Source organism: Trichosurus vulpecula, chromosome 7, assembly GCF_011100635.1.
Source record: "Trichosurus vulpecula isolate mTriVul1 chromosome 7, mTriVul1.pri, whole genome shotgun sequence".
In the NCBI taxonomy this organism is placed as follows: domain Eukaryota; kingdom Metazoa; phylum Chordata; class Mammalia; order Diprotodontia; family Phalangeridae; genus Trichosurus; species Trichosurus vulpecula.
In genome coordinates, this window is record NC_050579.1 from 267,060,577 (window position 1) to 267,083,448 (window position 22,872).

The window sequence follows — 22,872 nt, forward strand, 5'->3', positions numbered from 1 at the left end:
GTGAACTAGAGAATGGGAAAGGTTTAATTCAGATGGACAGAGGAAATAGTGAAGGGAACTCTACATGCAAAGCATATAAAAACGAGGATATGATGAGTCTACCAATTCGGTTACACTAGCAGGTTTCTAGTGAGTGGAGGTGCCAAAGGCAGGCTGAAGATATAACTGAGATATGTTTGACAAAACAAATAAAAATAAGATACAACAGAGATAATGTCAGTTGGTGGTTTTCTAAGTCACGGATCCTCAGGGATCCATTTCTATTTGAGCTGACAGCACTGTTGTATATGATATGTAGGAAATAAGATTGAAAAGATAAGTAAGAGGATAGTAGGAGAGTATCTAGCTCTCCTTGGTGAATTCAGGTTAACTTAGTTCCTGGGGGGAAAAAAAAGGTTGGAGGTGATTGTAATTACTGTACCACTGTCAGTGCTATTTGAAAAATTAGAGAGAATGGGAGAGAAACTGAACTAGAAAAAGGCAAATGTAGTCTAGACTCTAAAAAAAAAAAAGAATTTTTGAAAATTTTTTTTTTTAATTTTAATTTTCTTTATTATTCAAAAAACATATCCTTTTTATTTACTTTTTTGACTTTGTGCTTGTGCCTTCAACACCTTCACAACAATTTTCTGCTCCTCAATCAGGAAAGCATGCTTGATCCTGTCACGGACACACTTAGCACACATGGAGCCACCATAAGCCCTGCTGACATGCTTTTTTGTCTTCGATAACCTCATAAGAACTTTAGGTCTCACCGCACGAACACCTCGAAGTCTTCCTGGGCATACACCACAGGCTGATTTCGGTGCTTTTCCAACTTTCTTGGTATAAAGGTAAACAATTCTGTTACCCGGGGTTCGTGACAGCCGAGTTTTGTTGGAAGCTGTATTGTAGGACAGCCTACGGCGATATGTCAGACGCTGAACCATTTTTAATTTCTGTCAGGTCCGCCACCGGAAGAGGGAAAAGCGAATTTTTGAAAATTTAAAAAAGAAAATCAAACATGCAAATTACAGGCCAGAAAACTTGATTTTAGTTCCTGAGGAAATTCTAAGAGAATAGCTATTGAAAATCTAGAAAAGGAAATGGTGATTGGCCAGAATGGTTTTATCAAGACTGTAATATAAACTCCTCAGTTTAGCTTTGAAAACCCTACATTAGCTGGCCCCAGCCTCACTGTACATTATTTTCCATCCTGCTCTTTGAGCCAAATTGGCCTCCTTGCTGTTCCTCACCCACAGCAGTCCATCCCCCATCTCCACGCCTTTGCATTGGCCATTCTCTATGCCTGGAATGAATTCCATTTTTATCTCCACATCAAAGAGTTCTCTTCTTCCTTTAAGACACAATTTAAGAACCATCTTCTGCATGAAGCATTTCCTGATCTCCCCAACTATTGGCACCCTCCTTCCTAAACTATCTCATATTTAGTCACTATATGTGTATGTGTATTTCTATGCTATATATTTTTTAATGTGTCACATATGTGTTTTATTTTTTTTACTGTTATGAGTACACAATCAAAAACATTGAGAGATCATTGATCCATGTAGTCACAGAGGGATGTCACCTGTATCAATGGAAGGATTGCTCCAGATATAGCCACCTGTAAAATCATGGCATTTTGAAATATTAGAGAAATACATATGAAAGTTAAAATTGCTAAAGAAATACCAGGCATTGGTAAAAATCAATAAATATTTGAAGAATAAATTATTGAAGAAATTCAAGACTTTTCTAAACAATGTGTGTGGACTTGCAATTGCCAGTTTATATAACCTTGTTTGACAAATAGTTATTGAGTCCCTACCATATATAGAACATTGTCCAAGGATCTTAGGGAAATACCAAGTTTGTATAAGATTTGGTCACTGTCTTCATGAAACTTAGCCTCTTGTAGGGGATTAGAACACAGGAGAGCTGGTCTCAGAGCCAATGAGACCTGGGCTTAAGTCCTTACGCTATCTATTTTTACATAGATTTGTACCCCATTAGAATGCGGTACATTGCCAGAAGGGATTGTTTCATTTTTTGTCCTTACAGGCCCGGCACAATAGCAGGCACATAGTAGGTACTTAAATACTTATTTATTGATTGGAAATAGAAAATGTCAGACTAATTTCATTTGTTCAGTATTATATAACTGGTAGGTCAGGAGAATACTTTACATGAAGTTTATGCAGATTTTAGCTAAGTATTTGATAATAATAACTGTATTTATATGGCATTTTAAGGTTTACTGAACGATATTTTTTCAGCATCCCCATTTTACAGGTGAATAAACTCAGGCAGACAAGTTAAGTGCCCAGGGTTTCAACTCAGATCTTCCTGACTCCAGGTCCAATGAATACTCTATTCCCTGTACCCATTTAGCTGTAATTTGATAAAATATCTCACGCTTTTTGGTGAAAAAGGTGGAGGGAGAGGTGTAAGCTAGATGTGATATAGTTTGATGGATTTGGAGTTTATTGAATGGCTGGACCCAAAGAATAATCATTAATGATTCAATGTCAATTTGTCAGAAAGTCTTCAGTGGAGAGCCCCAGGGCTCTGTGCTTGGCCTTGAGTTCCTTAATGTACTTATCAGTGCCTAGGACAAAGGCATGGATGGAATGCTTTTCAAATCTACAGTGACACAAAGCTGTCAAGGCTGACTAACATAATCAAATAACAAGCCTAAAGCATTCATCTGAATCAAATAAGGTAAATTTCAATAGGGACAAATGTAACTTATTTATTACATTTATTCATTTATTTATTTTTAGTTTTTAACATTGACTTCCATAAGATTTTGAGTTCCAAATTTTCTCCCCATCTCTCCTCTCCCTCCACCCCAAGACAGCACGCAATATGATATGGGCTCTACATATACATTCATATTAAACCTATTTTCACATTAGTCATGTTGTAAAGAAAAATTAGAACTAATGGAAGAAACCATGAGAAAGAAGAAACAAACAAAAAAGAGAGAGCAAATAATATGCTTCGATGTTACATTCAGAGTCCATAGCTTTTTCCCTGGATGTAGATAGCATTTTCCATCATGAGTCTTTTGGAGTGGTCTTAGATCCTTGCACTGCTAAGAAAAGATAAGTCTATCAAAGTTAGTCATCACACAATATTGCTGTTATTGTGTACAATGTTCTCCTGGTTCTGCATCAGTTCATTCAAATCTTCCCAGGTTTTTCTGAAGTCTGCCTGCTCATCATTTCTTACAGCACAATAGTATTCCATTACATTCAGATACCACAGTTTGTTCAGCCATTCCCCAATTGATGGGCATCCCCTCAACTTCCAATTCTTGGCCACCACAAACAGAGTTGCTCTACATATTTTTGTACATGTGGGTCCTTTTCCCAATGAATGTAACGTCTTACACTTAGGTTCAAAAAATAAAATTCACCAAGATCACATAGTACGGGCATGGTGAGACAGAAATTGATCTGAAAAAGATCTGGGGGTGTTAGTGAATCATAAGCTCAATAGGAGTGAGCAATATCACATGGTGGCCAAAAAAGCTAATACCATTTTAGACTTCATGAAGAAATGTATAAATTACAGGAATAAGGAGGTAAAGGTACTACTGTGCTTGACCCTAATAAGATCACAACTGGAGTATTAGATTCTGTTCTGGGGGACATCATTTAGTATGGATGTTGATAAGTTAAAGAGGTCCCAGAGGAGGGCAACCAGAGTGGTGAAGTGACTTGATTCCATATCATATGTAGATCAGCTGAAGGAGTAGTGAACCTGAAGAAGAGAAGGCTCAGAGTTGGGGGGCTGGGAGGGATGATAACTCTCTTCAATTTTGGGGAAGATTTCATATGGAAGAGGGATTAGATATGTTTTATTAGGCCCCACAAAGGAGATCCAGGAGCAATTGATACAAGTTGCAAAGAGGTTAATTTAGGTTTGATGTTGCAGGTGGGAGAGGGGAATGAGCCTACCCAAAGTGGATCTTCAAGCAGTGACTGGGTGACCACTTGTCCAAGTATACTATAGTTGGGACTCCTTTTCAAGCTTGAATTAGACTAAATGGCTTCTAAGTTCCCTTCCAACTCTCAAATTTTATGGTTTTGTGAAATCTTGGAGGGTCAACTATGGGGATGTTCTAAGAAGTTTTGGTTTCTTTCTGTAGATGATGGGAAACTTTTGAAGGCCTTTGAGCAATGGAACAAGGAACCACTCTGCATCAAGAAGGAATGTAACTGAATAGAAATGGATAGAGTTCTCTTCCATCAGATCAACCCTTCTCCAATAAAAACTCTGAAGAGCCATTTAAACAGCAATCCTGCCTTAACAGCATTCCAGTTAAAATGAGGAATTGAACCGCTCTCCAAAAGTCTTAAGTGCCAACCTCTATTCTTCTAATTCCCTATCAGTACTGTACTATAAGGGGCAGCTAGGTATGACAATGGATAGAATGCTGGGTCTGGAGTCAGGCAGGACCTGAGTTCAAATCCAGGCTCAGATGGTCATGAAGAGTTATACGTGGCTGAACCACAACCGTACTGTAGATACCTGCCAACTCATTTTGTCTCTTGTGTCTCTACGCTTCTTTTCTTTGTGTCCTGCTGTAATAAACACCTATTGCTTTTTAATTTATTCATCTTTCCTTATTGTTCCTATGTTCAAGTTGATTTGAATGTAAGCAGTGGCTAGGGAAGCAGAAGAAAATAAGGTGGGGAATGAAAGCGAGACAGCTTGAATTCAATTAAATAATTCAACATTGTTTTTGTTTTGTTTTGTTTTGTTTTATTTTTTTTTAATTTATTTAATTTCAGCATTGATTTTCACAAGAGTTTGAATTATGAATTTTCTCCCCATTTCTACCCTCCCGCCCAGTCCAAGATGGCATATATTCTGGTCGCCCCATTCCCCAGTCAGCCCTCCCTTCTGTCACCCCACTCTCCTCCCATCCCCTTTTCCCTTCCTTTCTTGTAGGGCAAGATAAATTTCTATGCCCCATTGCCTGTGTATCTTATTTCCTAGTTGCATGCAAAAACTTTTATTTTTTGTTTTTGAACAACTGCTTTTAAAACTTTGAGTTCCAAATTCTCTCCCCTCTTCCCTCCCCACCCACCCTCCCTAAGAAGGCAAGCAATTCAACATAGGCCACATGCATATCATTATGTAAAACCCTTCCATAGTACTCATGTTGTGAAAGACTAACTATATTTTGCTCCTTCCTAAACTGTCCCCCTTTATCCAGTTTTCTCCCTTGACCCTGTCCCTTTTCGAAAGTGTTTGTTTTTGATTACCTCCTCCTCCTATCTGCCCTTCCTTCTGTCATCCCCCCTTTTTTTTATTTCCTTCCTCCTTCTTTCCTGTGGGGTAAGACACCCAATTGAGTGTGTATGGTATTCCCTCCTCAGGGAATCTGATGAGAGCAAGATTTACTCATTCCCCCTCACTGCCCCCTCTTCCCTTCCTACAGAACTGCTTTTTCTTGCCATTTTATGCGAGATAATTTACCCCATTCTATCTCTCCCTTTCTCCCTCTCTCAATATATTCCTCTCTCATCCCTTAATTTGTTTTTTTTTTTAGATATCATCCCTTCATATTCAACTCACCCTGTGCCCTCTGTCTCTCTCTCTCTGTCTCTCTCTCTCTCTCTAAATATATATATATATATACACACACACATACATATATACATACATATGCACACATATACATGTGTATATATATATACATACACACACATATATGTATATATATATATATATATATATATATGTATATATATATGCATATTCCCTTCAGCTACCCTAATACTGAGGTCTCATAAATTATACACATCATCTTTCCATGTAGGAATGTAAACAAAACAGTTCAACTTTAGTAAGTCCCTTATGATTTCTCTTTCTTGTTTACCTTTTCATGCTTCTCTTGAGTCTGGTGTTTGAAAGTCAAATTTTCTATCCAGCTCTGGTCTTTTCACTGAGAAAGCTTGAAAGTCCTCTATTTTGTTGAAAGTCTGTATTTTGCCTTGGAGCATGATACTCAGTTTTGCTAGGTAGGTGATTCTTGGTTTTAATCCTAGCTCCATTGACCTCTGGAATATTGTATTCCAAGCCCTTTGAACCCTTAAGGTAGAAGCTGCTAGATCTTGTGTTATTCTGAATGTGTTTCCACAATACTGAAATTGTTTCTTTCTGGCTGCTTGCAGTATTTTCTCCTTGATCTGGGAGCTCTGGAATTTGGTGACAATATTCCTAGGAGTTTTCTTTTTGAGGAGGCGATCGGTGGATTCTTTCAATTTCTATTTTACCCTCCGGCTCTAGAATATCAGGGCAGTTCTCCTTGATAATTTCTTGAAAGATGATATCTAGGCTCTTTTTTTGATCATGGCTTTCAGGTAGTCCAATAGTTTTTAAATTATCTCTCCTGGATGTATTTTCCAGGTCAGTGGTTTTTCCAATGAGATATTTCACATTGTCTTCCACTTTTTCATTCCTTTGGTTCTGTTTTATAGTATCCTGATTTCTCATAGTCACTAGCTTCCACTTGCTCCAATCTAATTTTTAAGGTGGTACTTTCTTCAGTGGTCTTTTGGACCTCCTTTTCCATTTGGCTAATTCTGCCTTTCAAGGCATTCTTCTCCTCATTGGCTTTTTGGAGCTCTTTTGCCATTTGAGTTAGTCTATTTTTTAAGGTGTTGTTTTCTTCAGTATTTTTTTTCCATATTTTTTTGGGTCTCCTTTAGCAAGTCATTGACTTGTTTTTCATGGTTTTCTTGCATCATTCTCATTTCTCTTCCCAAATTTTTCCTCTACTTCTCTAACTTGCTTTTCCAAATCCTTTTTGAGCTCTTCCATGGCCTGAGACCAGATCACATTTTTCTTGGAGGTTTTTGATGTAGGCTCGTTGACTTTGTTGACTTCTTCTGGTTGTATGTTTTGGTCTTCTTTGTCACCAAAGAAAGATTCCAAAGTCTGAGACTGAATCTGAGTCTGTTTTCACTGCCTGGCCATGTTCCCAGCCAACTTACTTGACTTGAGTTTTTTGTTGGGGTATGACTGCTTGTAGAGTAAAGAGTACTTTGTTCCAAGCTTGAGGGGATGGGCTGTCATTTTCAGAGCTATTTCTATACAGCCAGCTCTGCCACACCAGCACTCCTCCTTCCCCAGGAACCACCAACCTGGACCTGACTCAGATCTTAAGCAGGCTCTGCACTCCTGCTCTGATCTGCCACTTAATTCCTCCCACCAGGTGGGCCTGGGGCCAGAAGCAACTGCAGCTGTTGTTCTGTAGCTGTACCACCCCCTGCTGCCCCCAGTGTGGTAGCCGAACCTCGAACTCCTATCACTCTGTCCCCTGCAGCTTTTCCCACTAACCTTCTCTGTTGTCTTTGGTGTTTGTGGGTTGAGAAGTCTGGTACCTGCCACAGCTCACTGATTCAGGGCACTAGGGCCCGCTCCACCCGGCTCCAGGTCTGGTTGGTCCTGCCACCACCCACGCTGGGCGATCCATGTGCGATAGACCTTACCTGGAGACCATCCAGGCTGTCTTGGGCTGGAGCCCTGCTTCCCTCTGCTATTTGGTGGGTTCTGCTGTTCTAGAATTTGTTCAGAGCCATTTTTTATAGGTTTTTGGAAGGACCTGGCGGGGAGCTCACGCGAGTCCCTGCTTTCCAGCCGCCATCTTGGCTCTGCCCCCTAATTCAACATTTTTTTAAAGAGACTGCTGTGTGCAGACACATTGATGGATACTGGGAGAGATAAAGTTTAAGTTTAGACAGGACCTTTGCTCTAATGAACTTATAGTCAAACAGAAAATTATAATATATAAAAAAGACATTAAAATTGTTACCACTGTCTAACATATATGCATATATGTGTATATATATGCACATATATGCATATATGTATATATACACATGCATATGTGTATATATGCAAATACATATATCCATGTGAATCACAGAAGTTCATAGTTTTATGCAATCCTCTTTAATTTTTTCATATGTTTGTGTTTATTGGTGATTTACAGTTTTTAATTTTTTAAAGGAATATTTTTTTTAAAGCAACTGAGAGACATAAAACAAAGGGAGGTCTGAGACAGAAAGGGTCCTTAATAATCAGGAGGATGAGGGAAAACTTCAAGGAACAGGAAGCATTTGAGATGACTCTTAAAGGCTGGATAAGAATTCAACATGCAGAGAGCAAGGAAGGTATATGTTGGAATCTTGTTCATTAATAGCAGGGACTCCAGATTTTTGAGCACAGTAAAATGACAGAGAAGGATGGATTGGAAAGGAGAGAAAGTGGAAACTCTTTAGAAGATCTACTTAGAGTTTACTGAAATTTTCTAGGCAAGTGGTCATGGAAATCTATTCTATAGATGTAGGAGGGCTAATAGACAGGAGGGAATGGTGGCTAGCAACATATTAAAAGAAAAGTTGAAACCAGGTGGAAGGAGTGAGTCATTCTGTAGCTCAGATCCCAGAACAAGCAGTATCTCTGACAAAAGTCTATCTTCTTGATCCCTGGTCATGATGAGACAACACCAGTCCTTGAAGAACAAAGCAAAGGTATTCTCTATGCCCTCGCATCCAGCATCTGGAGTAACTGTTTGCCTCTATGTGCGGTGCCCTTTTTTTTTTTGCATTTATTTTTATTACTAGTATTTTGGAATATTCTTTCATATGGTTATTAATAGTTCACAGGGGTTTGTTGTTGATTTGGGTTTTGTTGGGTTTTTTTTTGAGAATTGCTTCCTCACGTCCTTTGACCGCTCATATATTGAGGAATGGCTTTTGGTTTTAAAATTTATTTTAATTTTCTACATATCTTAGGCCTTTCTTGTTTAATACAACTAAGGCCCAATATATATTGAGGACAAGATTCATTGTTAACAACAACGTGTGTATATCCATATTTCAAATTCTTTTATTGATAATTTTGGCTTTTCCAGTCTGGTTAGATCATCATTGTTCTTAGGTCATAATGTGGCTTGTACTAGGAAAAGTGTCAGCTCTGCCTTTTCTTTTCATTCAGTTATTTTTGCATTGTTAATGCATCTTTAATTTAGAAATCTTTTTAAACCATTTCTCTATTTGTGAGTGTTAGTGTAATTCGACCAGAGAATATTTTCTGTAAATTCACTTAACCTTGCAATATATGACATTATGCAAAAATAGACCAAGGAAATGAGGGTTCCACTGTCAGCCCCCTGACATTACAGAACTTCCACTCTTCCCTCAGGATACCTGAAATACTGTAGTTAGCCTGTGCTTGTCTGACATATGGACCAAGAGAAGGTGTCAATATCAATCTACATATTAAATAATGTTTAAGGTTAATTTCTTCTTTCTCTTCTTCTCCTCCTCCTCCTCCTTCTTCTTTTAAGTTTCTTCTCCTATGTCAAGGCAGTGTAATTTGTGATAGGAAGAAATTTCCACTTTTTCAAAATATCCACTGAGCCTTTCTGTCACATTGCTTGAGGTTCCACCAATGGAAATCTTGTCCTTCAGTTTATGGCTTTTTTCCTTCAAATGTCCCCTGCGCAGGGTGATCAGAAAGCTCCAAGGTTAGAGTAGCATGGCTGTATACTGGTTTTGATGGGTTTGGGGTTGCTGGGAACCCCAAAATGTCAGGGTACAGGGCAGCATCTGGCTGGAAGGAATTCACATTCTCAGTCAAAGTGACAAGGTCACAGTGCCCTTTTTAACAAAGATCCATACCCTGTAATCTCAACAAGTTTACGAGGAGACTCATCCCATTGCTATCTCCTGTTCAAGCCCTGATACATTTCCTGTCTCCCTCCCTTCCCCTCAAAACAAAACAAAACACAACTCAGGCTACAGTTCTCTCACTTGCCAATCTCTTGACAACATCTGTCCCATTCTCCAAGATGTTCCAAGGATAACTGACAGCAGCTGAGTAATCACATACATTCTTGTAAATAAAATGAGGGAGCTGGACTTTCTCTCTCCCTCCACTTCGGTCCTTTGTCGAGTCATTTGCTACATTCTTTCTGATTAAAAAAAAAAATCTTTCCTGGAGCTATGGACCATAATTATATAATGGAACTGGAAGATCTCACTTGGAATTCCAGCTCACCAATGCAATGATAGTGGCTAAGTTTCTTGACCTCCATGGGCCTCAGTTTCTTTATCAGTAAAATCAAGCAGTGCAGCCAGGTGATTTCCAAAGTCCCCTTTCAGTTCTAAATGCTATGATTGTGGCTCTAGCTAGTTTACGTTCATAGTTACTGATAATCTGATCATGGCCTGTGATTATTGGTATTTTATAGATAAATGTGTTAATACCTTAAAGCAGAGAAGACAATTTGCTCTGTCTTTGATTCAATTTGGGGCTTACTCTAGTCCGAGATGGAACTTCCAGAGGGTTATGCTATATCTAGGATTAATTTCCCATGCCCTTTCTCTGGTAGGCAGCTGTAATACTGGATGGATTGACTCATTTTATTGTAGTTTTGGGGGATTGAGATAAGACAATAATGAAAATTCAGAGTTGACTTCACCAGGCTGGGTTCCTGGTTCAGCTCTACTGACTATGGGGCCACTTACGTAGCCAACCAAGAACCTTTCCAAAAAACCTTTAGTAGTGGGTCACCCTTGGGAGCTCTGGCTTACCATAGGGCTTAGGAAATATGATTAAAGATCCCAGGGATTACTATTACCCTCTGCCCTTTAATTTCCCCATTTCCAGCAAAATTGAGGGAATTGAATTACTCTATGTCTTGCTCAAATTGGGGAAAGCCTCAACTTTTACCAGCTCTTGTTTCGCTCTGCTGCAGCCTTTAATCTGTTAGAGTGCCAGGACTCTTGGGATCTTTTGAGACCTTGATCATGGCAAAACCAAGCTTTACAAAATAACCACACAATTTTCAAGAAAGAAATTTAATGGAGACTATTGGCATATAAAGCATCAAAATGGCTTAGTGGATAGAGGGCTGGGCTCCCAGCCACAAAGACCTGGCCAGGTGTTTCAACAATCCGGCTAGCAGCTGTTGTGGGGAGTGAAAGACTAACACAAGCCCAGCAACAAGAACGCTACCAGAACACTGCAAAAGCATAGGTCCTTTTGATCTGCTTTAGTAAGGAAAGCAACGCTAAGGGGTTGCCAAGCTTGCTTTAATTCGGTATACAAATATCATTCACTTAGTTTAGGGGAAAAGATCAGCACCCTGAACTTCAAAGCAAAATACAAACAAATTACAAACATCAATAGACAGACCAAATATAGATGCATAGTTATCAACATCTAGGTTCAGCCCAGGAGCTCATAAGGAGGGTTGGCGCAGAGTCACTCGTGCTACCACTGCTGTGGGTAAGAGCTCTGAAAAAGAGAAAGCCAACCCCTGGTTTTATATCTTTTTCAGGGTCAGGGGTGAGTCAGACATGCGACTCACCCATGTGACCTAGAATCGTCACAAAGAGGCAACTTAAACCCACATGGTCTAAAAGCCTCTGCTGTCCCAGACATGTCACTCAAACTCATGTGTAAACTAGGCCCTCCCCTGAGGCAAGGAGGCACCAAGGACACCCAAATCTAATCAAGGAAACAAAGGCCAAACTCTTCAAGGGCACTTGGTTGAACTAAGTGCTAAGAGCCCTTTTACTTACCAACACACCAGGCTCACATCCCACCTCTGACAAATGTGAATTGCTGTTGCACAAGTCATTAAAACTTTTAGTGCTTTAGGCCAGAGGTGTCAAACACAAAGCCTGAGGCCAAAATATTCCTGTGTTGCCTGAACAAGATTAAAATATAATTGGGAAATATTTAACAAGATAAAATAAAATAAAAAATAGATAACTTTACATTTTAAAACTAAATCAATATGCAGCCTGTGGGGATCCTTAGGTATGGTTTAGTTGCCCAGGTTCTACTTGAGTTTGACACCACTGCTCTTTGCAGTTTTTCGGTTGTTTCAGTGGTGTCCAATTCTTCGAAACCCCATTTGGAGTTTTCTTGGCAAAGTTCCTGGAATGTTTTCCCATTTCCTTCTCCATGTCATTTTTGTCAACCTCCCAAGTTTGGTCTAAGAAGGACAAAGAATTAGGTTGTATGCATATTTATTTTCTCTCAAAGCAGGTGGGCATGCATGGGGAGCTATAGTTGGAACTGAGCTCTCTTTGAGGTTAGACTGCACAGATTATAAAGACAAAGAGAAACCGCAAAGCTGGATGAAAATGGCCACGTCATGGTCCAATCAGGTACTGCCACAGTCCCTTGGGTTCAGTTTCCATTTCCCAGGGAGGAGCCATTTCACAGATATCATGGAATAAGGAAGAAGATGAGACTGAAAAGCCCCAATGGTCCCAGAATTAGGATGCTCGTGCTAGTTCTGTCTGTTAAAGATGGTATGAACCAGCTTAAGTCAGTTCTATGGTGGCACAGCAGAGGGATTTCTGGGTTCAGCAAGCCAACTCTAAAAGAGGGAGTTCTGGGTTCAGCAATTGGATGCTACAAAGGATCTCTGGTATGCCAAACTTAGGGGATGCTCACTCTGCCTCCTGATTGGCTGATTCTGATTCCCAGGTCAGTCTGGCCTCCTCTGGACAGTAAGGAAGCTCAAGTAAATCAAGGTGGTCAGTAAAAGTCATTTTTCACATTTCACAGATGAAGAAACTGAAGCAAACAGGGTTAAGTGACTTATTCAAGATCACACAGCTAGTAAGTGTCTTAGGCCATATTTGAACTCCGGTCTTCCTAACTCCAGACCAATCTATTTACTGCCTCATCAGCCATTGCTCTAGGCAACTTTTAAGGTGCATAGAGGGTAATAACTTGCAGAAAAAGCTTCCTTACTGTAATATCAATTAAGGTGGGACTTTCTTACTGTCTTAAAATGATTAATTAAGTGTCTTTGATTGACTCTTACTAGGTGCTAAACCCCAGGCCCAAACCCCTATCTACTAGGTGCTAAGCCTATGTGGGTGTGAAGCCCTCAGGATCCTAAGGGGAGTCGCTAAGACCAGAGGCAGTAGTAGGTGTCTGGGTTCTGGTCACTCAGATGATGTTTGATGACAGCTAAAGAGGGTGTAAAAAGCTAGAACAGAGCTATTTGCTTAGGGCTCTCACTCTTGGAGGCGTCTTGAAGTGGAGATTCTGGGCAGCTGTAGTTAAGAGCCCTCCAGCTTGTAAACCCGGATGTTGGGACTTTGTTAAACTCTAGTAACTATGCATTGAGATTTGAATCAGACAAGGTCTGTCTGTTGCTGTTTGTAATTTGTTTGTATTTGCTCTGAAGCTCAGGGTGCTGGCTTTTTCCCTGAACTAAGTGAATGATATTTGTATGCTGGATTAAAGCAAGATTGTTAACCCTTAACATTGCTTTCCTTAGTAAAGCAGATCAAAAGAACCTGTGGCAGGACAGCTAGGTGGTGCAGTGAGTAGAACACAGGCCCTGGAGTCAGGAGGACCTGAGTTCAAATCTGGCCTCAGATACTTGACACACTTACTAGCTGTGTGACCTTGGACAAGTCACTTAACCCCAATTTGCCTTCCCTTCCCTCCAAAACAACAACAACAACAAAAGAACCTGTGCTGACAGCTTTCTGTGTGCTGGTTGTTGGTGGGTCTTACGCCCCTATGGCAGGTGCTAGCGGATTGTTGTTACACTTACCTGGGAGTTAAGGTTAATATCACTCTTATATTATTGATTGATCTATTGATTAGTTGCTCATTAAATGATAAATTTAATAATTTCCTTCTTCATCTATATTAGAGGTTCCTAACTTATTTGACCCCCTTTAAAAAAAATTACACAGTGCCCCCCTGGAAATCTACTTTCTTTAACCTTTAATGGATTTTTTTTTTTTTTTGAAATTCACATCATTTCAAAAAATATATAAATTTAAGAAAAATGATGCATCTTAAATTTAATGATTTGTTGTAAATTTGTGGGGTTTTTTCCTGCACTGACATTTTGATGATGCGATATTGCCTGCCAACACTTGCTTGTTAAGCCCTGTCTGTGGATTTGACCACTGACAGGTTATAGCTTGCATTTTGTGTGTTTATTTGGAAAATAATGTAATCACTATGACTTTAACTCTGTTATACAACATATGAAACATGTATGAATGATTTTTCAAAATTTTCTTCTCTCCTTTCCTTATGCTTCTACCACCCTCTTATTTTTTTTCAACACCCCTCAATTGCATCCGAAGCTACTACCACCCTCCTGGATCATTCTAGTGCCCCCATAGGAGCGGGTATCACCCACCTATGGCCCAGTAAGCAGTTAAAATCAATTAGGAATATTTACTGAAAAGCTAGCTTGAGTAAGACTAGAAGTCCAACAAGAACAATATGTTCTTGGGCATGTTCCCCTCTGCCACTGCCTCAGTCCCTGGGGAAAGGAGGCTCAAATTAAAGCAGTTATTACAACACTTTCACCCCACCAGGCTCACCAAAGACAACGGATGAGTCACTTCTTTGAGGCTGGTTGCTTTTTTAAATTCACATCTATGCATATGACTCAGCTACTGGCAAATTGGGATCCGGATTCCATTTCAAACCATTTAAAATTAAAAAAAAAAAAGAAGAAGAAAAAGAATCCTGAAGTCCATATCTAAGGGAAGTGGGTTTTTATACTACCTAGGAATAGAATTTTGTACTACCTAAGCTAAGAATGTTGGTTTTTTTCCTTCATTTTTAAATATAATAAAAGTTTATTTTAAAATGTAAAAAACCAATCTTGGCTCAAGGACTGTATAAAAACAAACCTTCCAGATTTTGTCCTTGTACTGTAATTTGTCAACCCCTGGTCTAGTCCATTCCATCTTTAATTCAATTCAAGAAATATTTATTAAGTGCCTACTATGTGCCAGGTACTGTGCTAAGAGCTAGAGACACAAAGAGACAAAAGACAGTCCTTGCCCTCAATCTAATGGGGAAGACAGTGTGCAAACAAACATATACAAAGCAAGCTATATACAGGACAAATTGGAAATAATTAAGAGAGGGAAAGTATTTTAAAATTTTATTTTATTTTTAATTTATGAAATAAAACAAGCATTTCCATAACATAGCATAATAAAAAAAGATGATGCACACAAAACTGCAAATCCTGTGTTTTGTCTTTCATTTTCGAAGAGGGCCATGGCATCAGGGAAATGATGATATGACTTACAGTTGGCTTTGATGTGAGTGAGGGAGGGCTGGGCAAGGTCAGCAGCCTCACTTTCTTCTCCAGAGCTGTCTGGATCCAGTGACCAGATATTCAACAGGATGACTGGAGATGACCCAGCTTGCAATGGGAAACCTTAGCCCTTTTAGACTAAGGCCTTTTCATGTACTCACTTAGAGTGAGGTAATACCCATTCAGTGAATAGGCTTCTTTAAGAAGTGAGTCAAGGGATGGCCCCTTTAATTAGAAAAAAAGAAAATAAAATCAAGCTGGTCGGGGAAGTCCCTCAGGGCTGCTGTTCTACTCTAAGCCAGGAGGGCTCAAGGTACAACTTGGTATTCCTTTTTAGTATATAATAAATTTATCATTTAAATTTCTTTTTTTTCTTTTTTCTCCTTTTTTTCTTCCCTCCCCCCAAACCCCACTCTAGAGAGGGCTACCATTAGAGACACACACACACACACACACACACACACACACACACACACACATATACACACACACACACACACACACACATATATATATATACACACACATGTAAAAATTCTATACGTCTATTTATCAGTTCTTTCTCTGGGTGCAGATAGCATTTTTCTTCATACGTCCTTTATCCAAAAGGGGAAAGAATTGGTATTAACAGGGGTTAGGGAAGACTTCCTGTGGAAGATGGGATTTTAGTTGGGACTTAAAGGAAGTCAGGAGGGTCAGTAGACAGAGATGAGGATGGAGAACATTCCAGGCATGGGGGACAGCCAGAGAGAATGCCCCAGCCAAGAGATGGAGTGTTCTTGGAACAACCAGGAGGCCAGTGTCACTGGATCAAAAGACTGTCTAGGAGTAAGGTGTAAGAAGACTGGAAAGGTAGGGGATGCCTAGGTGATGAAGAGCTTTGAATGCCAAATAGCATTTTATATTTGATCCTGGAAGCTAGAGGGAGTTTCTGTAAGGGGCATAGCATGATCAGGCCTGTGTTTTGGGAAAATCACCTTAGTGACTGAATGGAGTATGGACTGGAGTAGAGACACTTGAGGCAGACAGATTTTCCACCAGCAGGTTATTGAAATAACCCAGGCTGAGGTGATGAGACCTGGCACCAGAGAGGTGGCAATATCAGAGAAGAGAAAGGAGTGTATTTGAGAGATGTTGCAAAGGTGAAATCAGCAGACTGGTAACTGCTTGGACATGGGGGGCAGGCGAGGAATCCAACATGTTTTCATCTAAGAGCAATAGAGAGTAAAATTCAATGGACACATAAAAACAGCTGCACTATGCACTCGAAGTGCCATGTCAGCCTGGGAGGGCAGAGTAGGTGCTACCTTTCTTCCTATTTAGACATTTACAGCAATCCCTGCCAGCTACCAATCACCACTGGGAAATGGAGAGGCTGGTTCAGTTAGTGCCTTTTGCATGCAAACTCGGTTCTAGCTCAGCAGCCAATCAAAAGGCTTTTCTTTACTACTCAGTGACAAGAAATAATCACAGAAAATCTAATCATATCCGTAAGTGGGACCTTCATTATGCACGCCCTGAAGCAGCTTCAAATATTCCATTTGGGTTGGTAGCAGGCAGAGCATCCTGTATATGTTGCCAGAACTGGGTCTTCATTGGTCAGTGCTCCATTACAACACAATCCTGGGAGAAAAATGCATCACTTAGTAACTATGATGTTCTCTAGGAGGGCAGAACCAGGGACCTGCTATAATTAGAATGTTTCCCTGGACAGTAACCTTCTGTATTCTAGAACATGAACATCTTGATGTTGAAGGAGTTCCCTGTTTTCCCTCAAAAAACATATATTTTTTGCTAGATTAGCACAAAATGCCACATTAGGCCTGATAAAAAGGAAATAAAGGACAGAAAACCATCCCAATAATTCATGGGAAAGTCATGACAATGAGAGAATTATCTGAGCAAACAGACACACATATTGAATGCATAAGACATCCAAGTTACTAATTGTTCCTTATGCAAATATAGGGGCTCACATCACATGATGAGGAATATGGATGTCTGAACCTTATCACCCTCATCTTCCTCATTACCTGTCCCCCTCCTACCATATCTATGCCAATACTAGCTCCTTATAGCAAAAGAGTGTGGAGTTCTTTGTGCAATTTCCTTCTGATATCTACTTAGCTTTCTTCTCCTGGTTCTTTAACACTGCCCTCTAGGCTTTTGGAGAAGGAGAAGGAGGAAAAGGAACCCAGAATGTCAGGGAGGAGTGTGAAGGAAGATTACAAACATGGGACCAGGGAAGAAATTGAGTTCAGCCTGAATTCATTGTTAGGAAAAGGTTGGAAAAGCCAAGAAACAAGTTTTAGTCCAGAGAAATGCCAAGAAGACCAAAGACTTCTTTTCTGCTACATTTTTGCTTCTTTGTTAGTGACTTTAAGAAAACAAAGTGTAAAAATTCTTGAGAAAAAAACCCAGTTGTGATTATGAGTCTGCAAACTCGTGTCAAAATAAATGCAGTATTTAGGAAAATGGAATTTGAGCAATCACAATGGCAGAGGAGTGAAAGTCTAAGAGAGAGGATTACGAGAAAGCGACTCCTGATGTGGTATGCAAATTCAAAGCCTTGGGTGGAAGCATTGAGGCGGTACCTCCACATATTCCAATTCACTGGTGTAGTTTTGAGGATACATCTTTGCACACTCATGCTCTTTCCAGAGGTTACTATTTGGAGTTGGACTAGGAGTGTTCATAGAATTACAGAATCTCAGAGTAGAAAGTGAACATGGGGGCCATCCAGGCCAATCCCTATCAGAATAGGAATCCTCTGTGCATTCTTACTGAGTGGTCATTCAATCTTTTCTTTAAGATTTCCAGTGATGCGGACCCCTCTGCCCACAGAAGCAGCTCAATTCCACTTAAGATTAACTCCCTAAAAGCAAGGAAAGTTTACCTGTCAGATTTATGGGAAAGGGAAGAATTCATGATCCAACAAGACATAGAGAGTGTTAAAAAATGCAAAATGGATAATTTTGGCTATGTTAAATTGAAAAGTTTTTGTACAAAGGCTATGCAACTAAGAATTGGAGGGAAGCAGAAAATTGGGAAAAAATCTTTATAACCAGTGTCTCTGATAAAGGCCTCATATCTAAAATATACAGAGAACTGAATCAAATTTATAGGAATACAAGTCATTCCCCGATTGAGAAACGGTGAAAGGATATGAATAGGAAGTTTTCAGAGGAAGAAAGTGAAGATATCTATAGTCATATGAAAAAATGCTCCAAATTACTATTGATTAGAGAAATGCAAATCAAAACAACTCTTAGGTACCATGTCTCTCCTGTCAGATTGGCTAACATGATAAAACAGGAAAATCATGAATGCTGGAAAGGATGTGGGAACATTGTTACATTGTTGGTGGAGTTGGGAACTGATCCAGCCATTCTGGAGAGCAATTTGAAACCATGCCAAGAGGGCTATAAAAATGTGCATACCCTTTGACCCAGCAATAACCACTATATCCCAAAGAGATCATACAAGTGGGAAATGGACCCGTATGTACAAAAATATTTATAGCAGCTCTTTTTGTGGTGGCAAAAAATTGGACATCAAGGGGATGCCCATCAATTGAGGAATGAATGGCTAAATAAATTGTGGTATATGAACGTAATGGAATAAATACTATTGTGCAATAAGAAATGAGGAACAGACAGACTTCATTATAACCTGGAAAGACTTATATGATCTAATGCTGAGTGAGGGGAGCAGAACCAGGGGATCATTACACACGATTACAGACACACAGTATCTGTAAGGACTAACTTTGATAAGCTTGACTCCTCTCATCAATGCAGGGTTCAAAGACAGCTTTCGGGATGGAAAAAGCTGTGTACATCCAGAGAAAGAATTATGGAGTCTGAATGCAGATGGAGGCAAACTATTTGCTTTCTTTTTTTTTCCTTCTTTTTTGGTTTCATTTTTCCATTCTCATGATTCATTCCATTGGTTATAATTCTTCTTTACAACTGGACTATTATGTAAATAAGTTCAATGTGATGGTCCATGTACAACATGCTGTCTTGCGGGGGAGGGAGGAGGAGAGGAAGGGAGAGGAAATTTGGAACCCCAAAACTTGTAGAACTGAATGTTGTAAACTAAAAATAGAAAATAAATTTATATTTAAAAAAAGAAAGAAAAAAGTGGCAGGATCCTCTAAAAAAAAAAAAGATTAACTTCCTAAACCTACAGCTTTAGTCCAATGTTCTCACTCTTCCTCCCCACCCCCACCCCCCACCCAGCAATGGAGATTTACCTGTTTCCCCAAGAATTAAAGGACTGAGGATGAATAAGAAGGTGCTGGAGTCCTTCTGAAAGGTTGGGGACTTTATAATATCAGGGTTTGCTATACCTGGATTTAAAATGTTTCAGAATCTGAGTCATTTCCTCCATTTCTATTTCTTCCCACTCCAGTGTGTCAGGCACTTTGAAAGAAAAGGCAAGTGGGAGAGGTATAGAGAGTACTAGGGGAGTTTGAATGGGCCATTCCCTGGAACCAACAATCTTTTTGGTTTCCAATTTCAGGCGACCTAGAAGCCTGCCTATCCTCTGTACTGCCACACTCTTCCATTGCCAGAGTGATTTATTGCCCCCTTGTGGCAGCAGGCCACATAGTCTCCTCTACCCCTTATTCTGCTCCAATGCTTCAAACTTTCTATTTCCTTACCCAGCTTAGTCTCCAGAAGATACATTTAGGGCGTATAAACAGGTAAGTGTGCTCACTCCCGTGAGAGGAAGTGAGGGAAATCTGTGTTAGGACACAGACTCCCCCATCATGAGTCCATTATGAAAGATACTTAAAGCCAAGTGAGCATAGCTGGGTGCTTAGGCAGTATGACAAAGCAAATATCTCTGTACCTTGCCCTCCCACAAGAGCATGGGTGAAAGATCCTGCTGGGCATAAATCTGAAAGGAAGCGGAGAGCTTCCCGCCCCCCAATATATTGACACCCTTTGTTTTTACATCACTTCATTTTCCAGTATAGCCCTTTCTCCCTCATCCAAAGAACCATCCCTTAGAATAAAGAATAAAAAAAAGGTGGGGGGCAGGGTTGGAGGAGCAGTTCAGCAAAACTAATCAACACATAAGTCGAGTCTGACAGTACCATAAGTACCCCACATTCATAGTTTTTTAACCTCCGAAAAGAAGGGAGAGAGAGATGCATCGTATTACAGAGTATATTTGAGATATATAAGCTGAAAGGGACCTTCAAAGTTATCTAGTTGTCCCCTCCCCTTCTCCTTACTCCCATTTTACTAATGAAAACACATAGGAATACTAAGGCCCAAAGATGCTAAGTTGTCACTCTAATTACATAGCATTCAATTTCCTTTTTCTTCTTTTTCCCATATACGCTGTTGAAGAAATCGAATATATGGATTTCCTGGGTCTTCTGATGTCACCTTGCATTGGCTCAAATGTCTTCCATGCTTTACTGTTTAATTCATTTTGCTCTTTATATCATAATATTCATTATAATATTGAATATTTTGATATTGAAGTACTACAGTTTGTTTAATAATTCCCGATTGCATGCCACTTACTCCCCCTCCCTAGTTTTTTGGCACTATAATAATATTGCTAGAAACACACACACACACACACACACACACACACACACACACACACCCCTGGAAATCCACCGGACGTACTCCAGACATGGCACTCTGCCCTCTGATTCAGCTTGGTAATGCTGCCTTAGAGTTTCTCAATCTTCACTGACACCTTCACGTGACAAGATCAAGACCCAAGTGAGTGCTTGGAAAATAATTTGTCTTTCTGCTCCTTATCTGCAATCTTTTCTTCTCAGCTTCCTGGACCATGTGCTCAAGATCTTCTTTGCTTAGGGTAGCCTTTGTCACTGGTGATAGAGATCTTATTCTTCTAGCCTTGGCTCGACAATCCACAACAGATTCTTTAAGGGTGCCATTTGCTTCAGTGCTAAAGTCCTTTCCACCTGAGGAACACCCTGGGGAAATGGGGAGAGGGGAACCCAATGAGTGCAGACCTGCCAAGTATGTTGTTATCTTTCATAATTGCTCTCTCAGATTCAATAAACCTAGATAAGCACACCAGACTGGTGAAATAAGGAGTGAAGCAGGGGCAGCCAGGTGGCACAGTGAGTAGAGCACCAGCCCTTGAGTCAGGAGGACCTGAGTTCAAATCCGGCCTCAGACACTTGACACACTAGCTGTGTGACCTTGGGCAAGTCACTTAACCCCAATTGCCCTGCCCTCCCCCTCCAAAAATAAATAAATAAGGGGTGAAGGTCTGTGGATGTTTAGTGGGAATAGTGGCGTTAAATTTGATCCAAACTGTCATAACTCAGACAACAGTTTCAATGTTTAGGGAAAGAAGAGTGACATCAAACAACAAGTCCTGAACATTCTTAGATTTATTAAGGGTAGCCTGGATAGCTGCACCATAAGCAATGACCTCATCAGGACCGGTACTCTTGTTCAATTCTTTGCCATTGAAGAAGTCCTATAGAAAGAAATCTCTGGGCCTTGGGGATGAGATTGGAAGTGCCAACTACTTATCTAGATTGTCATCCCTTCAGTAGGCCTTTACCAAGTGTCCAGCGTGGCCTGGAAGAGGTTAGCATTCAGCACTTCAGAGTGGGGACCAATAATAGAGGTCTAGAAATAAATACCTTCATAGAGGCAGTTGACCTCGACATTGACCTGGGTATTAAAAGAGAGGGTTCGCAAATGGCACATAAGCAATAGACAGCCCTCTTGTACTCACTTATGTTCTTGTATCTGTGCTTGAACTCAATAATGGCCCCAAGGTCAAAGATAAATGCATTTATCTCAGCAGCAACCTTCTTGTCCAGGCCATGAACAATAGTATCAGCATTTGGTTCACTGATAATCTGGAGCACACTGAGACTAGCAACAATTCTGTCTTCTTTGGTGGCCCCAGATGTTAGGAGTCATTGAGGTAGGTTGGTAACGTGACTGTAGAATTTCTAACTGTCTTCCCAAAATAAGCTTCAGCAATCTCTTTCATCTTTGTCAAGATCATAGAAAACATGCTTCCTCTGTCATTTACTACCCTGAAAGGTTATGCAACTGCATCACATAATCTGTGATCAGTCACACACTTGGCATCAAAAAGTGCCTTGGTGGGAAAGAAAGACGGAAGGAAGAAAGGAAGCATTTATTAAGGGTCTACCAAGAGTGGGGAGCCTTTGGCCTCAAGGCCACCCGTGGCCCTCTAGGTCCTCAGATGTGGTCCTTTGACTGAATCCAAATTGTTCTGTGAAGTTTGGATTCAGTCAAAGTGCCACCCTTGAGGACCTAGTTGTTCTATGAAGTTTGGATTCAATCAAAGGGCTGCACTTGAGGACCTAGTTGTTCTATGAAGTTTGGATTCAGTCAAAGGGCTGCACTTGAGGACCAAGAAGGCCACAGGTGACCTCGAGGCCACCCATTCACCACGCCTGATTTGATGCTGTGCTAAATGCTTTACAAATATTATCTCATTTGAGTCTCACAGAAACTCTGGAAGGTGGGTGCTATTGGTAGCCCCATTTTACAGATGAGGAAACTGAGGCAGAGGTTTGATTTGCCCAGGATCACACAGCTACAACAATTCAGATTTGAACTCAAGTCTTTGTGACTCTGGGCATCTAGGTGGTGCAGTGGATAGAGCATCAGGCTTGAAGTCAGGAAGACATCTTCCTGAGGTTAAAACTGGCCTCAGACACTTTTCCTAGCTATGTGACTCAGAGCAAGTCACTT

At 40.2% G+C, this 22,872-nt stretch overlaps 1 protein-coding gene across 1 annotated transcript; it reads right to left on the minus strand.

Annotated features, from left to right (window-relative positions):
* Window positions 1-548: 548 nt before the first annotated feature.
* On the minus strand, window positions 549-944 carry LOC118858243 (60S ribosomal protein L34-like). The gene has a single exon (XM_036768728.1). It carries the CDS (start codon window positions 927-929, stop codon window positions 576-578), a length of 354 nt encoding a protein of 117 aa, XP_036624623.1. The 5' UTR covers window positions 930-944; the 3' UTR covers window positions 549-575.
* Window positions 945-22,872: the final 21,928 nt, after the last annotated feature.

Excerpts from the sequence above, each read along its gene's own strand:
- LOC118858243 (XM_036768728.1), bottom strand. The coding sequence starts at position 929 with ATGGTTCAGCGTCTGACATATCGCCGTAGGCTGTCCTACAATACAGCT.